Here is a 19176-nt window from a genome sequence, read left to right on the forward strand (position 1 = left end):
GGATCCTATTTTCATGACCTCGAACCTGATCCTAAATCAGAATCCTATTTTGACGACCCGACCTCGACTCCGATGATGACCCGACCCCAACTCCGATGATGACCCGACCTCGAATTTGTCCCCGATTCAGACCAGATCCCGACTTCGGCCTCGACTTAGGCTCAGATTTCGATCTGGATTCCTACTAAACCTGTATCCTATATATCTTCCACTGCATAGATTATCCCCTCCCGACAAATGGACGAGATTGCGCATATTGTGGTGATCCGCGACACACTCGTGAGACTTGTTTTAAATTGCATGGCTACCCCGAATGGTGGGCACCTCTCAAAGATAGAACACAATGCGATGCGACCAGTAATGGGACTGGTTATGGATTCCATACTTTGGATAAGATTGATTAGAGGAGTTGGATAATTAATTCCGGTGCCACTGATAATTTTCTGAATACTACATGACCCTGACGAACTTGTATTGCTAACGTCAATGGAGTTATTTATCCTGTGATAGGGGCTGGCACTGTTGCACTATCGTCCTCTCTCTCGCTATCTAATATTTTACTTATTTCATTTTTATCTAATAAATTGATGTTTGTTAGTTAGCTTACTGAACAATTGAATTATTGTGTATTCATTTACTTAAGTTTTTGTTTGCATCAGGATATTCACACTAAGGAGATTCTTGGTCGTAGTACTAAGAGAAGAGGGCTGTATTATGTAGATCACTTCAGTCCGGCATGGCTAACAGTGTGACGCATCCCTCTAATAACAAACAAAAGCAAATCTGGTTGTGGCATCATTGATTGGGACATCTATCTTTTATTTATATGAAGCATCTTATACCAGATTTATTTTTATGTTTCAAGGACTCTGACTTCACATGTGACACTTGTATTTTGGCCAAGAGTCACCGTATACTCTATCAGTTGAGTACAAACAAGTGTACTACTCCGATCACATTAATTTACTCTGATATCTTGGGATCTTCACCTATCACTACTCTTCTGGTGTTCGGTAGTTTGTCACATTCGTAGATTATTGTACACGGATGACATGACTTTATTTGCTGAAAAATAAAAGCGAAGTATTTTCTTGTTTTCAGTTCTTCCACAAACATATGAAAACTCAGTTCAACGCTCAAATACATATTCTTCGCTCAGACAATGGTGGAGAATTTGTCAATCATGACTTTCAGGCTTATTTCCAACAACATGAAATTATCCATGAGACGACTTGTCTTCAAACACCACAACTAAATGGTGTTGCTGAACGAAAAAATTAACATCTTCTTGAAATTGCACAAGCACTTCTGATTGACGCTCATGTTCCTCGCCATCACTAGGATGATGCTATTGTCATTGCAATTCACCTGATCAACCACATGCCTTCGAGTGTATTAACTTTTAAAACTCCCTTACAAGTGCTTACGCAACACGGGCTCCGCCTACATTTCGTACTTACACCCTGAATCTTTGGATGTGTGATTTTCGTTCATCTCCACAAAAATCAACGTAGCAAATTTAATTCATGTGATCTTCGTTGTGTTTTTGTGGGGTATACTACTCATCAGAAAGGCTACCGCTGTTATCACTCTCGTACCCGATGTACTTATATCACTTTAGATGTGACATTTCCGGAATCTAAGCTGTTCTTTCATAACTCATCATCCAATTCTACTTTTCAGGAAGAGATATGAAGTGAATAGCATAATTGAGTTACTTGGAAAACGAAGAAACTCTCCCCATTATAGAAATGATCAATCATCCCGTCTGGAGCAAGAGATTACTCTCTGTCAAAAACCAATCAATTGCCCATTCATAACGATTAATCGCCTGACCCACATGATCCCTGCGAAGATGTTTCTGATCCGAGCTTCACACCTACAGACAATACAAAACAATAAGATGAATACCCTCATCTAACTCAATAATACCAATAGATCAATCTCCTAAGAATATCCTTGAGGTAACTACTTCTACTATACTTGTGAATTTAGAGGATAAATCCATTGGATACCAATTACATTTCAGACAAAATTGTGGAAAGTCACCACATCGTTATTCACCTGATATTGGCAAGACATCAAAGTATCCAATTACGAATCATGTATCCACCGAGAAGCAATTTGAACCACTCAAGGCATTTGTGCATCATTTGTCTGCTATTCATATTCCAACCAAGATTGTTGAAGCATTTAAATATTCTAAGTGGGTTCAAGCTATAAAAGAAAAGATGAAAGCTATTGAGAAGAATCATATTTAGACATTGGAAACTTTACCACGAGGAAAAAAAATTGTCGGATGTAGATAAGAGTTTACCATAAAACACAACACTGATGAATCTATCGAGCGATACAAGGCAAGACTTGTGGCGAAAGGGTATACACAGACTTATGATGCAAATTATGAAGAAATTTTGCACCAATTGCAAAATTGAATACAATTAGAGTCTTACTGTCCATCGCAGCTAATTTGGACTGGTCACTACACCAGTTTGATGTAAAGAATGTCTTTCTACATGGAGAACTCACAAAGGATGTGTATATGGATATTCCTCCTAGATATAATGCTACTAAGACTGGAATAATATGCAAATTACGAAAGACGTTGTATGGACTGAAACATTCACCACGTGCACGGTTTGGACGGTTTACCATGGCAATAAAGAACAATGGTTTCAGACAGAGTAACTCATATCATACTTTGTTCTTGAAACATCAGAAAGGAAGGTAACAGCTTTAATAATCTATGTTGATGACAAAATTATTACTGGGAATGATTAACATGAAATATCTCAACTACAAGACTATTTGACTACTGAATTTGAGATGAAGAATCTAAGTGGACTCAAATATTTCTTGAGAATTGAGGTGGCCCGATCATCACAAGACATATTTCTCTATCAAAGGAAATATATCTTAGACTTATTGACAGACACATGAATGCTAGATTGCAAACTTGCAGACACTCTTATTGTTCATAATCATCATCTTGGAGAATACTCGGATCAAGTTCCAACTAACAAAGAAAAATACCAAAGATTAGTGAGAAAATTGATCTACTTGTCTCATACTAGGCTAGACATTGCTTATGCGGTGAGTGTCGTCAGTCAATTTATGTATTCTCCGAGTGAAGACCACATGAATACAGTTATTCGGATACTTATACCTAGAAAAGGACTTATGTTCTCAAAACATGGTCATATGAATATTGATGGTTACACAGATGCAAATTGGGCAGGAAGTATAACAGATAGGAAATCCACATTTGGTTACTTCACATTCGTGTGAGGTAATTTGGTTACATGGAGAAGCAAGAAACAGAAGGTGGTCGCCTTATCCAGTGCAGAAGCCGAGTTCAGAGATATGACCAAAGGAATTTGCAAACTCATTTGGTTAAAAAAGTTGCTTACAACTTGGATATAGACCTACATCTTCAATGAATCTCTTTTGTGACAACAAGACTGTAATAACTATTGCATATAATCCAGTTTAACATGATCGCACTAAACATGTTGAGGTAAATCGACACTATATCAAACAGAAGCTCAAAGCTAAAGTGATTCGGTTTCCTTTCGTAAAGTCCGATGATCAGTTGACGGATATTTTGACAAAGACAATTTCCAGTAAAGCGTTCCACAGTTCACTGGACCAGTTGGACATTGTCAATATCTATGCACCAATGTGAGGGGGAGTGTTGGTGTGACTTGTGGACTATTGACTTTCTTTCCTTACACACTAAGGATTCTCATTATAATTATATTTGATTTACTTTAATTCATAATTTCCTATTGTAAATAGAAATATGAATTTATTATTTACCTACCCATTAAAGTTCTGTTGTATTATAAATATAACTTCATACAAGGAGAAGAAGACACAGAAAATTTCCACAAACAAATATTCTCATATTCAATTAATCCTAGACTGCTAACTATCTAATTAACATCACGTGGTGTCACATGCTTTGACACTAACTAACTCCTCACTATTATTACCGTTATCACCCTCCCCCTCCTGCTTTATGTGTTGTTAAAAAAATTATCAAATTGAAGTGCGCAATGTGACTGTAGTTTTGCTTTCTTTAATGAATCCGCGATTTTATCAATATATATGCGCACATGCATTGGCGGACCTAGTAAGGTGCAAAGAGGTGCAACGGCACCTTCCCTCGCCTGAAAAACCATTGTAAGTGTTTCAAATTGCCCATTTGCTCGACTGGTGTACATATTACCTTATTTCCATTTTCAACATTTAAGTTTACAATGTAAATAAGGAAGTACCCCCCATTTGGATTCAAATAAAAATACTAGAAAATCAAATTCCCACCAAATCAAAATATGAAAATTCGGTTTTAGTGCAAAATATGATTTAGGCTAAAAATGATGGCTCATTAACTCAATATATACTTCATACTAAAATCCCATAAAATCAAGTTTTCTTATTTGATGTGTAAGGAATAAAAGCCGCCAAAAATTATCTTGAGAAAATGATTATTCCGAAAAACCATTTTTCATACTTAGGCAATATTGCATCTCCGCTAAAAAAGTTCTGGGTCCGCGATTTTATCAATATATATGCGCACATGTCAAACTGTGATTGTCAGCATGTCAAACTGTGATTGTCAGGAAAGGAGACAAGTATTTTCCCACTAAAATAGCTTTCTTTGTGTCTTTCATTAAAGTTAGAGATATCATATATAATTTTTATTTGTTCTTACTTGGCTTTACAATGAATCATTTACCTTTTCGCAGCTAGTTGTGGTTTATGCGAACACCACAATGAAGAAGATAAATTCCTTGTGTTCTGAACGTAGAAGGTGCCAACTTTTTTCCAGTGCACAATATGTATTTGTAATTTTGTAGCTTGACAATAATGTAGAATTGGAATATGCCATACACCGTTGCCTCTAGTTCATTCCCATTGTTGCTTAAAAAATTACTGTTTGCAGCTTGTAATTTCAACTCAAAACCTTGACAATATAGATCTGGATCTACTGAAGATGACGAGAGCATATATAATATGTTAATTAAACAGAGCACGAGGATGAGATTAAGACTTAACAAATAATCAAATAAGTACGAAACAATAAAAGATTACGTTAACAAATAATTAAAGGTAGTATTATGTTAGGGTAGGTGATGACTTTCATAACATAAATTTGTTCGTTTTTGTATGTATTACTATATAATAATAATATAGTTGATCTTAGCCTGAAGACATTAATTTAATTGTAAAATCATCAATGCATGTGGCCATATGTAAATTTTTGTACAGTTAGACTCTTCATCATTTGTACTCTTTTAATTAAAATTAAAAATAATTAAAAAAGGAAAAAGGATAATATGTCCTAGGGTTCTTGCGAACTTTCCCTTCTCCTTGTCAACTCACTTACACTTACCCAACAACCACCACTTATATTTTTAAGCATAAAATCATGCTGAGGAGATAAGCGGTGGTTGTCGGGTAAGTGGGTTGACAATGGAAACGGGAGGTTTGCTAAAAATTAAAAACGGAAAAAGGAGAATATGTCCAATGGTTCTTCTTACAGCAGTATGTGATGGGGATATAAGCGGTGGGGACACAAGGAGAATATGTGATGGGGTAAGTGGGTTGGAAAGGAGGAGAAGGAGGTTTGCGAGAACCATTGGACATATTCTCCTTTTTCCTTTTTTTAAAATAACGAAGAGTCCAGCTGTACAAAATTGACATGTGGCTATATTTGAATAAGAGCACTTCCATCTTTATAGGCAAGGGCAAGCTAAAGATTATTACTATTCACGTAAATAGTGGCGAGTTCTTACAATTTTGTTTCCACTCTTATAAGTTAGGACAAAAGTAATTACTATATACTTTAATTTATTTTCTAAATTTTATACTTCAACTTTAAAATTAATTTTATTATTTAATCTGTATAGAAAAAAATTCAAATTTTTTTGGTATTTTGTTCAATTTTGTTCAATTTTTTTTTTCAAATTTTTATTACATAAAAAATGGCAATCATTGGATTGCAATGGAAATTTTGATTGGATGCCCCAAGTGCTGCCACATGCCTTGTAGCAATGGAAAACAAATTTTAAAAGCTTGTTGATGCCAACCTAGGGTCAGCAAATCCAGGCAACAACATGGGCTGCATCTGCCTTTGAGCTTGCCCAGATTGATGGCCCCCACATCTTGCCCAGGCTGCTTTGTGCGTGCTGGAATCGTCTCGCGAGCCTAGGGCCCGCTCCTACATAGACTAAACCTTTGTGGTATAAGTGCTCTAAAAGATGTATTTGCTGATGTGGTACTACTGTAATATTGTATAATTTCTCAAAGTTTCCACATGTCCCAACAACGTTCCTGCCATATGCTTCCAAGTTCCAACACAATTTTAAAGTTCTTTTTGTTGGTCAGACAAACTGCTAACGTAATTTTTATTTATTTATTTGGTTAAAACATAATTTTCAATTTGGGCCTTTCCTCTGTTTTGGTGTCACTATCCATCACCATATTTCCTGGAGTATCTGAGATGGACCAGAAGACCCAAATTTATTTTAATTTTCAGCCCTTGGGCCTTCTGCAAACAGAAAAATATCCAAAAAATAATTTAAATAATGAAATATTTTTTCAACTATTACTGAAGTTAAAAAAAATTCATTAAATAGTAAGGGGTTTAGAGCATCTTCAGGAGACTCTCCAAATTTTACCCAAACTCTAGCTAAAATAGCTAACCACTGAAAGGATGGTTCCTTCAACAGTCACTCTATTTTAACTAACCTATAATTTTTTATTATTTTAAATTCATTAAAAAAATTAAAAAAAAAGAACCCAAAAGCTAATTGTCTCAACCCCACAGAACCTTTTTCTTTTCTTATCTCTCTTTCCCTCTCTCTCTTCCAGCTTTTTCTTCTTTCTCTCTCTTCTAGCTTTTTCTTTCTCTCTTTCTCTTGCCTTTTTTTTTTCTCTCTATCTCTCTCTCTCTCTCTCTCTCTCTCTCTCTCTCTTGCGCAGCTTTCAGTTGGCGAGCCTGAATTTCTCTCTCCCCCTCGCTACATGTAGCGAGCCAAAATAGCGATCTCTAAAATGGTGAGAGAGATAGCGACTCTACTGAAGGGTAGTTTTTCCTTCTTTTTCGCTTAAAATGGCTAGGGATAAAGGAGTAGTGGTGCAACTAGAGATGCTCTTATAGCTCCAGAGTATGGGTGAACATCTCATCCGAATTATCCAGGTACTGACCATACTATATCGACGGTTTGGTTTGGTTTGGTTAAATAATTATTTTAAAATTTTAATTTTTCCGATATGATCCGTATTGACAGGACGGGCCCATGATTTCAAAATGAGGTGGGCTAGATTTTCCTTATTGAACTGTTAGATTATATATATATATATATATAATTTATGAACATATCATTTATTTTATTTGTTTAAAAGGCCTATTTTACACCAATAATGCAAGCTAAGGTCTACCATGATGAACAAAAATGAATTAAGAGAAAAGAAAATTTATAAGAAAATTCGAAAATGAAAACTTATCATCACAAAGATAGAGTCAGATAGGCACATGGCAACTAGAGGTAACACGACAAGTATCCAATTAGTTCAAGTTAATATTTATGCTATAAATGGGATTAACATTAACACTAACTATAAGAAATAAAAAAAACTCACCTGGGCTTGTACAAGTCATAGGTCTGTGCCTACGTACCAAGATGTTTGGTTTGGTTAACGGAAACAACATTCCTAACCTGACAAAAACCCGTACTGATCCGATATTTATACGTATTCTATTATTTAAATACAAAACAAGAAACTAAAGATAAATACAATCAGCATTTTGTATCACTCCTTTATCACTTTGTATCACTTCTTTATCACCCCTGTAGCACTTTTTGGTCAGAGAGGAATTTATGAATTTCCTATGTTTACCAGTTTCGACCTTTGTTCCCCTTTTTACCTTTAATTTTTCAACTGTTGATCCAAATTTTATGTTCTTTATATGGTTGGATTCAGCATGAAAAACTAAAGAACCCAATGTGGAACAAATGTCAAAATCATTTACATAAATGTAAAGAATTAAGTAAAAATAACACTAAAATGTTCAAACAACCAACACAAGTGGCTCCCAGTGCATCTTGAGTACACATTGAATGATATAGTGACTAAGTTATTTGATTTTCATACTTTGATGAATTAGACTATAAGATTTTTATATTTTACAAGGATAATTTGGTGTATTTGTTCAAGAACTTGTGTTATATGAAAGTATTATAAATTGTATTTTTATTAGTATGTTTTTATTACGGTACTACCGGCGTCTTGAACCATCCAAATCAGATATTAGGTTAACCGATCTGAAGTCTTCCGAAATCTTTAGTTTGGTTAACGGAAGAGAACATGGTCTATCGAAGTTTTTGATTTGGTTAAAGGAAGAGTCTTCTATAGTTCCGAACCAATATGTGCCCAGACCTACTCCAGAGTACTTAACTTTGCATCCGAAGTCCTAGATTTGATTCTCCTCTCTTCATATTGCTTGTATTAAAAAAATAAAAAGCAAATGACTCATTAGTGTAGTAGTTTGGAACAATTACTTCCCTAAAAAAAGTCTTGAGTTTGAGTCATAACATTCATGTAGTATGTTATCGCTCATCTTAATAGAAATTTTTTTATATAAAAAATTAAATAATAAAAGAATAAAAAAAACCTCCTTAAATTTGATTCCTTATTTATATTCTGTATATGTAATGGAAGATTCTCTAATATTTACATATTTTTAATTTCGAGCATTAAATTACCCAATAAAAATGATTTGAATATTTAACTCTATTCTTATAGAAAAACTTTATTATTACAATTTTTTTCCTGATATATGAAACAGAACTACATACTAATATATAAATAAATGTTCGCGAAGATTACGAGCTCCTCCTAAAATACATCCTCAGTCAAGAAAGCTGACAAAAGGGCCAAAAAATAAAATAAAATAAAATTGTAAAAATGAATTAAAAGAAAATATTATCGGGTTGCTGTAGTGGTTTGTGGTTTGTGGTTTGTTCATTCTCTCACTTTATCAGTTGAAAATATCACTCGTATCTTCTTCTCCGTCAAGACCATGAAGAACCTCTCGACGATTCTCGTCCTTGCCATTTTAATCACGTGCTGCGTTACCCGCGTCAGATCGGACGCCTCCGATCACCGCTACAATGATGGCGACGCCGTCCCTCTCTACGCCAATAAAGTCGGCCCCTTTCACAACCCCAGGTAACCATATCAAATCTCATCTGGATCTGACTTTGGATCTGGAGAAATCCTCTGTTTGGAACTTCATTTTCAGATACTCTTCATTCAATTGCTGATTTTGGAAGATTCTTATTGCTTCCAAACCGGCCCTTGCACCTTGTTGTAGGGCATTGACATTGAGGAGGCAACTGACTAATGTGTTGTGTATTTGGTTGTTTTGTTTGGTTTCAGCGAAACGTATCGGTATTTTGATCTCCCCTTCTGCTCAGCAGGTTTTATATCTCAAACATTTTGCCTTTTACATTCAACATTCCATATGCAATGGCTTGACCAAACCCCCCCAAAGAAAAAGAAAGTTTAAATGTGTAAATTTTAGCTGCGATATCTAATTTCTTAGCGGGGAACATATGCATAACTTCTAAAATAGTAAATTCTCCTGAGGATAAGTCCAACAACAATGGCCTTCTTTATAACTGTTGCACTTGAAATGTAGATTCTTTGGATCAATATAAGCGCTGTCCTATGCCCCATTAGTTTTCGAAGGACGGTGTGTTATAGATTTTCTTATGTTTTCAGTTTTAAAATGGGACAAAACTTGCAATGGTGCGGCTAATAATTGTATCTGCGTTAACGGAATTTCATTTCCGTTTTTTTAAAATTTCCAGAACAATTTGATTTTTTGTAAGTTAAGGTGGGCCCTTTATCAATGGTAGGTGATGTGAAGGAGAAGAGGGAAGCACTTGGAGAGGTACTGAATGGAGATCGTCTTGTTAGTGCTCCTTATAAACTTGAGTTCAGAAAAGAGAAGGACACTGAAGTTGCTTGTAGAAGGAAGCTGACCAAGGAAGAAGTTGCTCAGTTTCGAACTGCTGTGAAAAAAGACTACTACTTCCAGATGTATTATGATGACTTGCCCATCTGGGGTTTTTTGGGAAAGGTTGACAAGGAAGGAAAAACTGACCCAAAGTGAATACAAATATTTTCTATACAAGCATATCCAATTCGAAGTTATGTACAACAAAGACCGTGTAATTGAAATCGGGGCCAAGATGGATCCCCATTCTGTTGTGGACTTGACAGAGGACAAGGATGTTGATGCAGATTTCATGTACACTGTAAAATGGAGGGAAACAAATATTCCCTTCGAGAATAGGATGGATAAATACTCACAGTCCTCTTCGCTGCCGCATCACTTGGAAATTCATTGGTTCTCAATCATAAATTCATGTGTCACAGTTCTCCTCTTGACGGGTTTTCTTGCAACCATTCTCATGCGGGTCCTGAAGAATGATTTCATGAAGTGAGATTTTAATTTGTGAGCCTTGAAAGCTTGTTATTTATATGAAATATCTGGGTTTTCTGTTTACAATTTATTGTCACTTACTGTATTTATTCAATTTCTTAATAAGATATGCACAAGATGAGGAAGCTGCTGATGACCAAGAAGAGACTGGATGGAAGTACATTCATGGTGATGTTTTCCGGTTCCCCAAGCACAAATCTTTGTTCGCTGCTGCCCATGGTTCTGGAACCCAGCTGTTCACTCTGTAAGGATTATTGCAATCTTTTTAGATATATGAATTTTGGATTATTTCATGCTAGTACTTAATGTTACCTTCTTCCCCTCTGTGCATTTCCAGCACAATTTTCATTTTTATGCTCGCACTAGTTGGTGTATTTTATCCATACAACCGAGGAGCTTTATTCACTGCACTTGTGGTCATATATGCACTCACTTCTGGCATTGCGGGATATACTGCAACTTCTTTCTATTGTCAACTTGAAGGAACAAACTGGGTAAGTAAAAATGGATTCTGTTCGCAACAAATGCAGCTTATGATTTCTGCTTATTAAAGTGAAATGGAATCATTTAGTTTCCTCTTCTGGTTGACAGGTGAGAAATTTATTACTTACTGGGTGCCTTTTCTGTGGGCCTCTGTTCCTGACATTCTGCTTCCTTAACACTGTTGCAATTGCTTATAGTGCAACTGCAGCTCTTCCTTTTGGTACTATTGTGGTAATTGTCCTTATTTGGACATTGGTAACATCACCATTGCTTGTCTTGGGTGGCATTGCTGGGAAAAACAGCAAGGCTGAGTTCCAAGCTCCTTGCCGCACCACAAAGTATCCTCGAGAAATTCCCCCTCTTCCATGGTACAGAACGACCATTCCTCAGATGGCAATGGCAGGGTTTCTCCCTTTCAGTGCAATATATATTGAACTTTACTACATATTTGCCAGTGTCTGGGGTCACAGGATTTACACCATCTACAGCATTCTGTTTATTGTTTTTATTATTCTTTTGATTGTCACTGCCTTTATAACTGTGGCTTTGACCTATTTCCAACTTGCTGCTGAAGATCATGAGTGGTGGTGGAGGTAAACAAGTCTTTCTTGCATTAAATTTTCCATGGATATTCATATTCTGGTTTCAATTTGTAGATATTGTTTATATCATACAAATAGGTTAGGTTTAAAAAGAACAGAAAAAAAGATGTTGATAAAGGTTTTTATTATGCTCCAAAGTAGAGAGTATATTCTTCGGATTCTTTCTACTCATTGCTATTCATTTTGAGCTAGAAAATTTTAGAATTACTGTCGATGTTATCATCTGCCTACCATTTGTCTGGACTAATCAGAGTTGTTGATTTGTGACAGGTCTTTTCTATGTGGCGGATCTACTGGCCTCTTTATCTATGGCTACTGCTTGTATTATTACTATGCTCGATCGGATATGTCTGGTTTTATGCAAACCTCGTTCTTCTTTGGTTACATGGCTTGCATTTGCTATGGCTTCTTTCTCATGCTTGGTACCGTAGGCTTTCGTGCCGCTCTGCTGTTTGTTCGTCACATTTATAAGTCTATCAAGTGTGAATAGGGGGGTTGTTTCTTCCGATTTTTTTTAATTTTTTTTTAAATGATAGGAAAAAGTCTATGAATTTTGTTAGAAGGTAGGTGAGAGTGCCTTCAGAAGCGGAAGCAGAGGAAGCAAGCTTTCCGAAGTAAAAGCGTTTGGAGACTTGTGTTGTGCGTTTGCTTCAGGCATGGGGAACATGTGGGCATTGTTGGGGTTTCCTTTAACTATTTTCACTATATGTATCTATGGACGCGTTAATATAGGCAGCAGCCTTGTATGTCCACATTTTACTTGCTCTCTGAAATGACTTTTTCCATGTTACTCGTTCGTGAGTTTGGTAGCCATCATCTAAAACTGTCTTCATCTCTTACATGCGAAACAAATAAATCAGAGGAGCAGGCCATATTTTAGATGTAAAGAAGTAAGTGATAAAGATAATGGAAAGGAATTTTATTTTTTTGGTCGCAAACGTTATTTTATTTAGGGCAGTTGTCCTTGATTTCATCCCATCCCCTACGCTTCCATTTCTAAACTTGGATACATTTTCTTCTTTAAAGATAAAAGATGTCAAGATAATGGAAAGGAAATTAATATTTTGTTTGGTGAATGCTTCTGTTATTATTATTATTTTTTAATAGTACCAAGTAAGGAATTTCTCGCACGCATACTACTAAGATGTTGTGGGAGTTCAAAAGATGTCTCAAGTCAAGGCTTTTCTCCGTTGATTAATGCTTCTGTTAATAAGCTTACAAAGAGAAGATAAAAGTCCCTACAAGACCTTGCACGGTTGCACGTCAATCATGCTCCTCCTCAATTAGCGTACATACTATATGCCGACTTGTGTAACTGGTTGGGTTTTTAGATTTATAACCCATAAAAAATAGTTACGATTTTGGTAGATCTTAGCTTTGCAAGATGATAAACGGAGTCTCCAACACGAATGAGTAAATTAATAGAATAATAGAACAAATAAAAAATATATATAACCGATAATTCCAACTTTCACACGGAACTCTATATATATTCATATAATATTTGTACTTGAAAACAACAAGAAATTTTTTAAAAATAACTCCAATCCAATGCAAGCCCTGAATAAAAGAATAATATTCCCATTCTATATAAATTTTCTTCACCGGCGCCCAGACGCGTTAAATAAGACCTAGTAGCAGCACATCATATACGCCGCCGGAACAGGTAACAAGAGAGAACAAACACATGTACATCTTTTTCTAAGACGAACATGTCAAAGCCCTTGGTTTTGGTGCTTCTTTTTATTTATTTAGAGTACTCCACTCTTTATTTAACTTTAATTCGATTTCCTCCCCTCCGAAGAACAGGGTCATAGTTGGGCGTCAATGTCGACAATTAGATCATGCGGCCCAACAATTGAGGCAAAGGTGACTGCTTTCCGCTGAGGAAAATGACTAATCTTTTCCAATTCCTCGTCAGTCAACGACCAATCGAATATGTCAACGTTCTGCTTCATTCTTTCCTGTTGTTGCTTTTTGTTATCATGCTCACCCCTTGCTCATAAACCCACCTCAACGATACCTGAGCAGTTGTTTTGCCTTTGGCTTTGGCAATGTCTTCGAGGATGTTTGAGCATAAAACCCTGTCATCTCCTACTCGACTGTTAGCTCCGCCCAGGGGAGAGTAAGCTGTAACATGGATACCCTTTGCCTTACAGAAGTCATTCAGTTTCTTTGTCTGCCAAGCTGGGCTCATCTCCAACTATAAATAATTCAACCAAAATTTAATGAGAATATATATAATTGGTATTATTCATGTTTGTAAGTACATATATAAAATGAGAATGGATATAATGATATATATACATACTTGGTTGAGGACGGGAGGGATTTTGGCGATGGAAAGGAGGTCCTGAAGCATGTTGCAAGTGAAATTACTGACGCCAATTCCCCTGGCAAGGCCAAGTCTCTTGCACTCTTCCATGCCTCCCCAAACTGACTTCAAATCTAGAGGTAGCACCATCTCTTTTGCAACCGGCATACTCTTCACCTCTCCCCCAAATTTGAAGGGCCAATGAATTATGTACATATCCACGTACTCCAGTTGCAGATTCCTATATATATATATAGTAATTAATTAATATTAATTAGTTGCTGATATAATTATATGTATAAGAAACCCTTAATTAATAGGCAAAAGATTTGTCATATATATATGACATCAATAATAGTTAGTTACCTTAAACTCATGTTGAGGGCAGGCACCACAAGATCCTTCTCAGCAAAGCTGGCAAAAAGCTTGGTGGTGATGAACACCTCACTCCTGGACTTGATGAGTCCAAGACGCACAGCATCGGATATGGCTTGACCTAGATATTTCTCCGACCCGTAAACTAAGGCGGTGTCAAAGTGGCGGTAGCCGGCTTTAATGGCTTCAAGAACCGCAGCCTTGTCTGTTTCTGGATCCGCCGCAGGGTATGCAGTTCCCATGCCAATCACTGGCATGGCTAGAATGTCGTTACCGCAGCTCAGTATTACCTCAGGAATTGCCTTTGCCATTGTGAATTTCTATCTGATTCAATTCAAAAGAAAAAGGAACAAGAAGATAGATGTATAGATCGATCTGCACAGCTGCTATATATCGCTCAAGTCAACTCAAAGGAAAAATAGATATATTCTTGGCCTTCAACTACACCGTGTCCATTCTATTTATAAGCAGGTTGCAGGCATGTGCATACACCCTGTCAATTATACCAGCTTATTTGTTTAATATGCGGCCGGACCAAAAGAATCATAGAGCTTATTTCCCACTCGAAGTTTCTCCGCCCCTTTACCCACGCACCTATTATTATTAGAGAAGGTCTCAAGCTGCCCCTGACCAAGTCAAAAATTAATCAAGGGTCCAATTATATGATGCCACGTGTTAATTTGCTTTGTTTTACCGGGAACTAGGATTAGAGAGAGTACTCATGATTCCACGGATTAAAAGTTCTATTTATTTCAATATACGTATGATTATGGATATAGCTAGGGATTGTATGTGCAACTGAAGCTATTACTGTGTGGAAACTCTTTTGTTTTTGGTCATGTAGAGAATTTGCATGGAAACTCTTCTGTTTTTGGTCATGTAGAGAATGCGTACATACCCAACACCAGTAGGAGTTTGGTCAAGTATAACCGCAAGGATATCTCTCTCTCTTTATTTCTATTTTTGGGTCAAAGTACAACGGCGATCGAGGATCTGGAGCCTGTTTGCACCATAAAATACCATACTTTTGATTAGAGGAAACAAAGTTTATCGTCTTTTTCCCCCGGTTTGTTTCCTTCCTTGACTGTCAGATTCAGTCATGGTCATGGATGTTGAAGCTGGGCATTGAATTTCTTCCGGCAGCTGCTGCCCATCCTTGATCTTTATCCTTCCCAAGTTGCTCCAACTTATAATTTTCTAATTTTGCGGTCCCCTAATTAATTGGACAAGTAAAGTATTTAGCCTGAACTAAGAGCATCTACAATAGGCTCCTTAAATTACATCTTTAGACAAATTTTAGGGAGAAATCGTAAAAATGCAACTCAAATCATGCTCCCTATCCACCTCCTAAAATAAGGAGTCCTCTAGGAGCTCATAAATCTGATGAAAGAGAAATGACTCCTAGTAGCTCCCTATAATTTAATGCTGCTTTATTTAATGAGTATTTCGAACTTTTATTTAATGCTAATTATTTTTTATTTTATTTTTTAATAGAGATAGACCAATCAAAAAAGAGTTATAGCATTTATGACTCTCCAAATTAGAGAGTATGGTTGGAGTTGAAATTTTGTAGAGAGCTTCTAAAATAGCTTTCTTATATTTTTAGCTAAATTTTAGCTAAAAAATAAAGAGCATCATTGTGGATGCTCTAAGGACCAACTCTTGAAACTAATTAATACATGCAATGCAACTCTTAACTGACATTAACAGAAATTAATACATGCAATGCAACTCTTAACTAACATTAACAGAAATTAATGAGGAGGCTATCGACCAACTGTGTGTAACTTGGTATCCGATTAATTAGGCTATCTAATAAATACAAATAATGATCTGTCAATAAAAATAAAGAAAGATTAAAGACGATTTGATGATGATGACGATTCAGGCAGAAGGCTTCTTCACTCTGGTCCTTTTCCATTCAGCAGACTTTTGAGACTTCAATATATAATAAAGCACAACAACTCTGCCGACTTGCATATTCCAATTGAGTACACTTATTATAATTTATTTTCCCCTTTAAATAATATAGCCTAAAATCTCCACAGGATTTCCATTTATACAATATTGAGCAACGGGTTGACTATGTACTTTTTATATATAGAAAATTTGGAATAAGTTCAAAAGTGAGAACATAAGTTGGGTTTAATTATGTATTTGTTGCCGTTGATCTAAGTCCTTTGATTTTTCTGCCAAATAGGATTTCATTCATTTTTTGTATTTTCTGATGTAGATTTTTTTTGGTTATTCTTATTATGCCCCTAAAGTATAAATCGTGTAGAAATTTATAGGACAATAATTACGATATTTTTATTAAAATTTCAATATAGAGATATACATAAATCCCATAATTTTAAGATAATTTATTATTTTAAAGATACAACTTCTCCTTGAATTTAGCTTATTAGCTTATTTTAAAGATACAACTTCTCCGGTTGGTGTTATAAAATGCAACTCTCTCTCACAGTCACTTCTCTCAATTTATTGTATAGTTCGCTATTTTTTATTACTTTTTCCTTCACTTCTTCACTCTCGTCTTTTTCCAGTTCTCTCTCTCTCTCTCTCTCTCTCTCTCTCTCTCTCTTTCTTCTCCAGTTCATTTCTCGGCCAATTAACATGTTCGGCTTACAACTATAGGCCTCGTTTGGTTTCTAAATTTGATTAGACCCCTATTTCGTGTTTATTTATGTTGTTTTCGGCTTTAATCCCCTACCCAAAAAAAAAATTCTTGACAATTTGAAGCATGATATCAATATATATAAAGCAAAAGGCAGAGAATGGTGAAAAATTCAAAATACCAGAAAATACATTTGGTTAATGCAAACATTAAGAATTGAAATTATTAATTAAATGATGACAATATGGTAAATTCACACTTTTCATATTTTTTTTAAAATTTTTTTTAAGAAAAATCAGATAATGGATCCTATTTTTATGTAATACAACTACCCATTATCTTTTTTAATTCTAAAATAAAATTTTAATTTTTTTTTAAAAAAGCCTTCAACACGCGCATAAGCACGTGCAGAGAGGCTAGTATTATATTATAAAAGAAGCCAAGAAAAACAAAATTAGCCTGGTCCTATATAAATTTATGGTTCTGCCATTAAGTTGTAACCTAAGTTTATCCAATTGTGTAGGTAAAGTAGTATTTATGTTTCTATATGCTCTCGACTGGTGTATCGTAGGTGTTTTAGTTTACACACATGAGTTATAAATAACAATTTTATTTTTGTTTACCCTATGGTAGAAATATATTATATACTCTTGTAGCCGTCCCTGAGATTTTGAGGGTCCTGTGCGAAACTTAAATTGGGCCTCGCATAATCTAATACGAAAATACTATAAAAATTCAAGAAATAACCAATAGCTTGATCCACTAAATACAAGAAATAATCAATTCTAAACTTTTCTTCAGCTGATTCAGGAAGTGATTGGGATGACTTCATTGTTTATATCATGGATCTTCTCATTACTTCCACGAAAAGCTAAACTATATTTTCCAAGATATTTCACAATTGAAATTAATCTTTTTAATAAGTTCCTCCAATGCTCTTTCTCTGTCTTGATTCGGTTTTGAACAACTCCATCAATTGTTTTATTTTTCTGCAATCTAATACGAAAATCAATCCAAGTGCTCATATGATTAATATGTTCAATACTTGTCTCATGCTCTTTAAGTCTGCCACTAAGATGTATCCAATCTTTAAATCCCTCATTTGCTAACTGACTTTTTTGTGGCCCTTTTTTAAATAACTTACAACAAAAATAAAATACTTTGTTAAGATCCTTTGAATACACTAGCCAATCTCTATCATGTTGCTCTCCATTTGGCAAATAACGAGTGTAAAATGTTGAAGAGAAATGTCTATGTAAATGATCTTTAGGACCTTTTCCTATTAATAGATCTCTTACAGGACCTTTTTCCACTAATAGGTCACATAATTTGGGATCAATATTATCCCAATTTCTTGGATCATAAATATCCAATGGAATGGACTGGCTTGGTTCTTCATTGAATAAATCAGTGATGTTCTCATTGTTATGATTTTCTATGTCTACATCTTCAACATCTTCATTATGATCATCAATATCAGCATTTTCATTATCATCATTCTCATTCTGCTCAGCATTACCCACACATTCATCCATATTGTTTTCAATATCTTGCAATTCCTCAACATCATCTTGTTCTTGTTCATTGAAAATATTTTCATCAATTGTAGCATGTGATTCTCTAACAATGAATCTATCAAGAGCTCCTCTTTGAGATTGAGTCAATTCCTCGATTTTTCTTTTTCTAAGCCGTTTTGTATATCCAGAAACATATTTTCTAGTAGGTGGCATGTTTAGATTACAAAGAAAAATTCCAAAACCCTATAACCTGGAAGAAAACCCCAACAAGAAATAGATAAATATTTCTACAAACTATATTCTCATACAACCAATCATCAACATGATAATAATTTAATAAAATAAGTCATGTAATATATAGAATAGATTGAAATTTTGATACATACCTGAATTTGAATTGAGATTTGAATCTGACTATTTGATTTTGAGTGGTCTTTATGAATTCAGGAATTAGGGTTTTCTCTTTTTGGTGTTCAAATTCCTGAAATTGAAAGAATAACAAAAATTGTCAAAGGATTGAAAAAAGAAGAACCAAAGAGAAATTGATGAACAATGATGATTACTTACCCAAAAATCAGAGTTTAAGAGAAAGAAGGAGTCATGAAGCTTTTTTCATGGTGTTTTGAATGAAGAAAGTACTTTTCTTGGAGGAGAAAACCTTTTTTATTTTATTTTTGAGAACGTTTGGGGGATATATCATATATATTCCTCCTTTGGTGTGGTTAAGCTTCCACGTTGCCTGTTTG

At 35.3% G+C, this 19176-nt stretch overlaps 2 protein-coding genes and 1 pseudogene across 3 annotated transcripts; 1 reads left to right on the forward strand and 2 right to left on the reverse strand.

Annotated features, from left to right (window-relative positions):
- Positions 1–7945: 7945 nt before the first annotated feature.
- Positions 7946–12397, forward strand: LOC103320998 (transmembrane 9 superfamily member 2). Its single transcript, XM_008222741.2, has 7 exons — positions 7946–9240; positions 9451–9491; positions 9933–10519; positions 10629–10766; positions 10860–11016; positions 11114–11598; positions 11878–12397. The coding sequence occupies exons 3-7, from the start codon at positions 10122–10124 to the stop codon at positions 12095–12097; spliced, it is 1398 nt and encodes a 465-aa protein (XP_008220963.2). The 5' UTR covers positions 7946–9240; positions 9451–9491; positions 9933–10121; the 3' UTR covers positions 12098–12397.
- A 771-nt stretch (positions 12398–13168) lies between these two features.
- Positions 13169–14746, reverse strand: LOC103320997 (D-galacturonate reductase-like; annotated as a pseudogene). The gene is made up of 3 exons (XR_016124742.1): positions 14288–14746; positions 13919–14162; positions 13169–13810 (listed from the first exon to the last, which is right to left on the reverse strand). The product of XR_016124742.1 is annotated as a D-galacturonate reductase-like (transcript).
- Positions 14747–17692: 2946 nt separating this feature from the next.
- Positions 17693–18885, reverse strand: LOC148919736 (uncharacterized). The gene has a single exon (XM_089047093.1). It carries the CDS (start codon positions 18641–18643, stop codon positions 17720–17722), a length of 924 nt encoding a protein of 307 aa, XP_088903219.1. The 5' UTR covers positions 18644–18885; the 3' UTR covers positions 17693–17719.
- Positions 18886–19176: the final 291 nt, after the last annotated feature.

The sequence above is a fragment of the Prunus mume genome, linkage group LG2, assembly GCF_029339155.1.
Source record: "Prunus mume cultivar Tortuosa linkage group LG2, ASM2933915v1, whole genome shotgun sequence".
Taxonomy (NCBI): Eukaryota; Viridiplantae; Streptophyta; class Magnoliopsida; order Rosales; family Rosaceae; genus Prunus; species Prunus mume.

Coding starts and splice junctions, on each gene's coding strand:
- LOC103320998 (XM_008222741.2), top strand. CDS start 10,122: ATGATGACTTGCCCATCTGGGGTTTTTTGGGAAAGGTTGACAAGGAAG. Junction 10,767..10,859: donor GGAACCCAGCTGTTCACTCT/GTAAGGATTATT, acceptor GTGCATTTCCAG/CACAATTTTCATTTTTATGC. Junction 11,599..11,877: donor GATCATGAGTGGTGGTGGAG/GTAAACAAGTCT, acceptor GATTTGTGACAG/GTCTTTTCTATGTGGCGGAT.
- LOC148919736 (XM_089047093.1), bottom strand. CDS start 18,643: ATGCCACCTACTAGAAAATATGTTTCTGGATATACAAAACGGCTTAGA.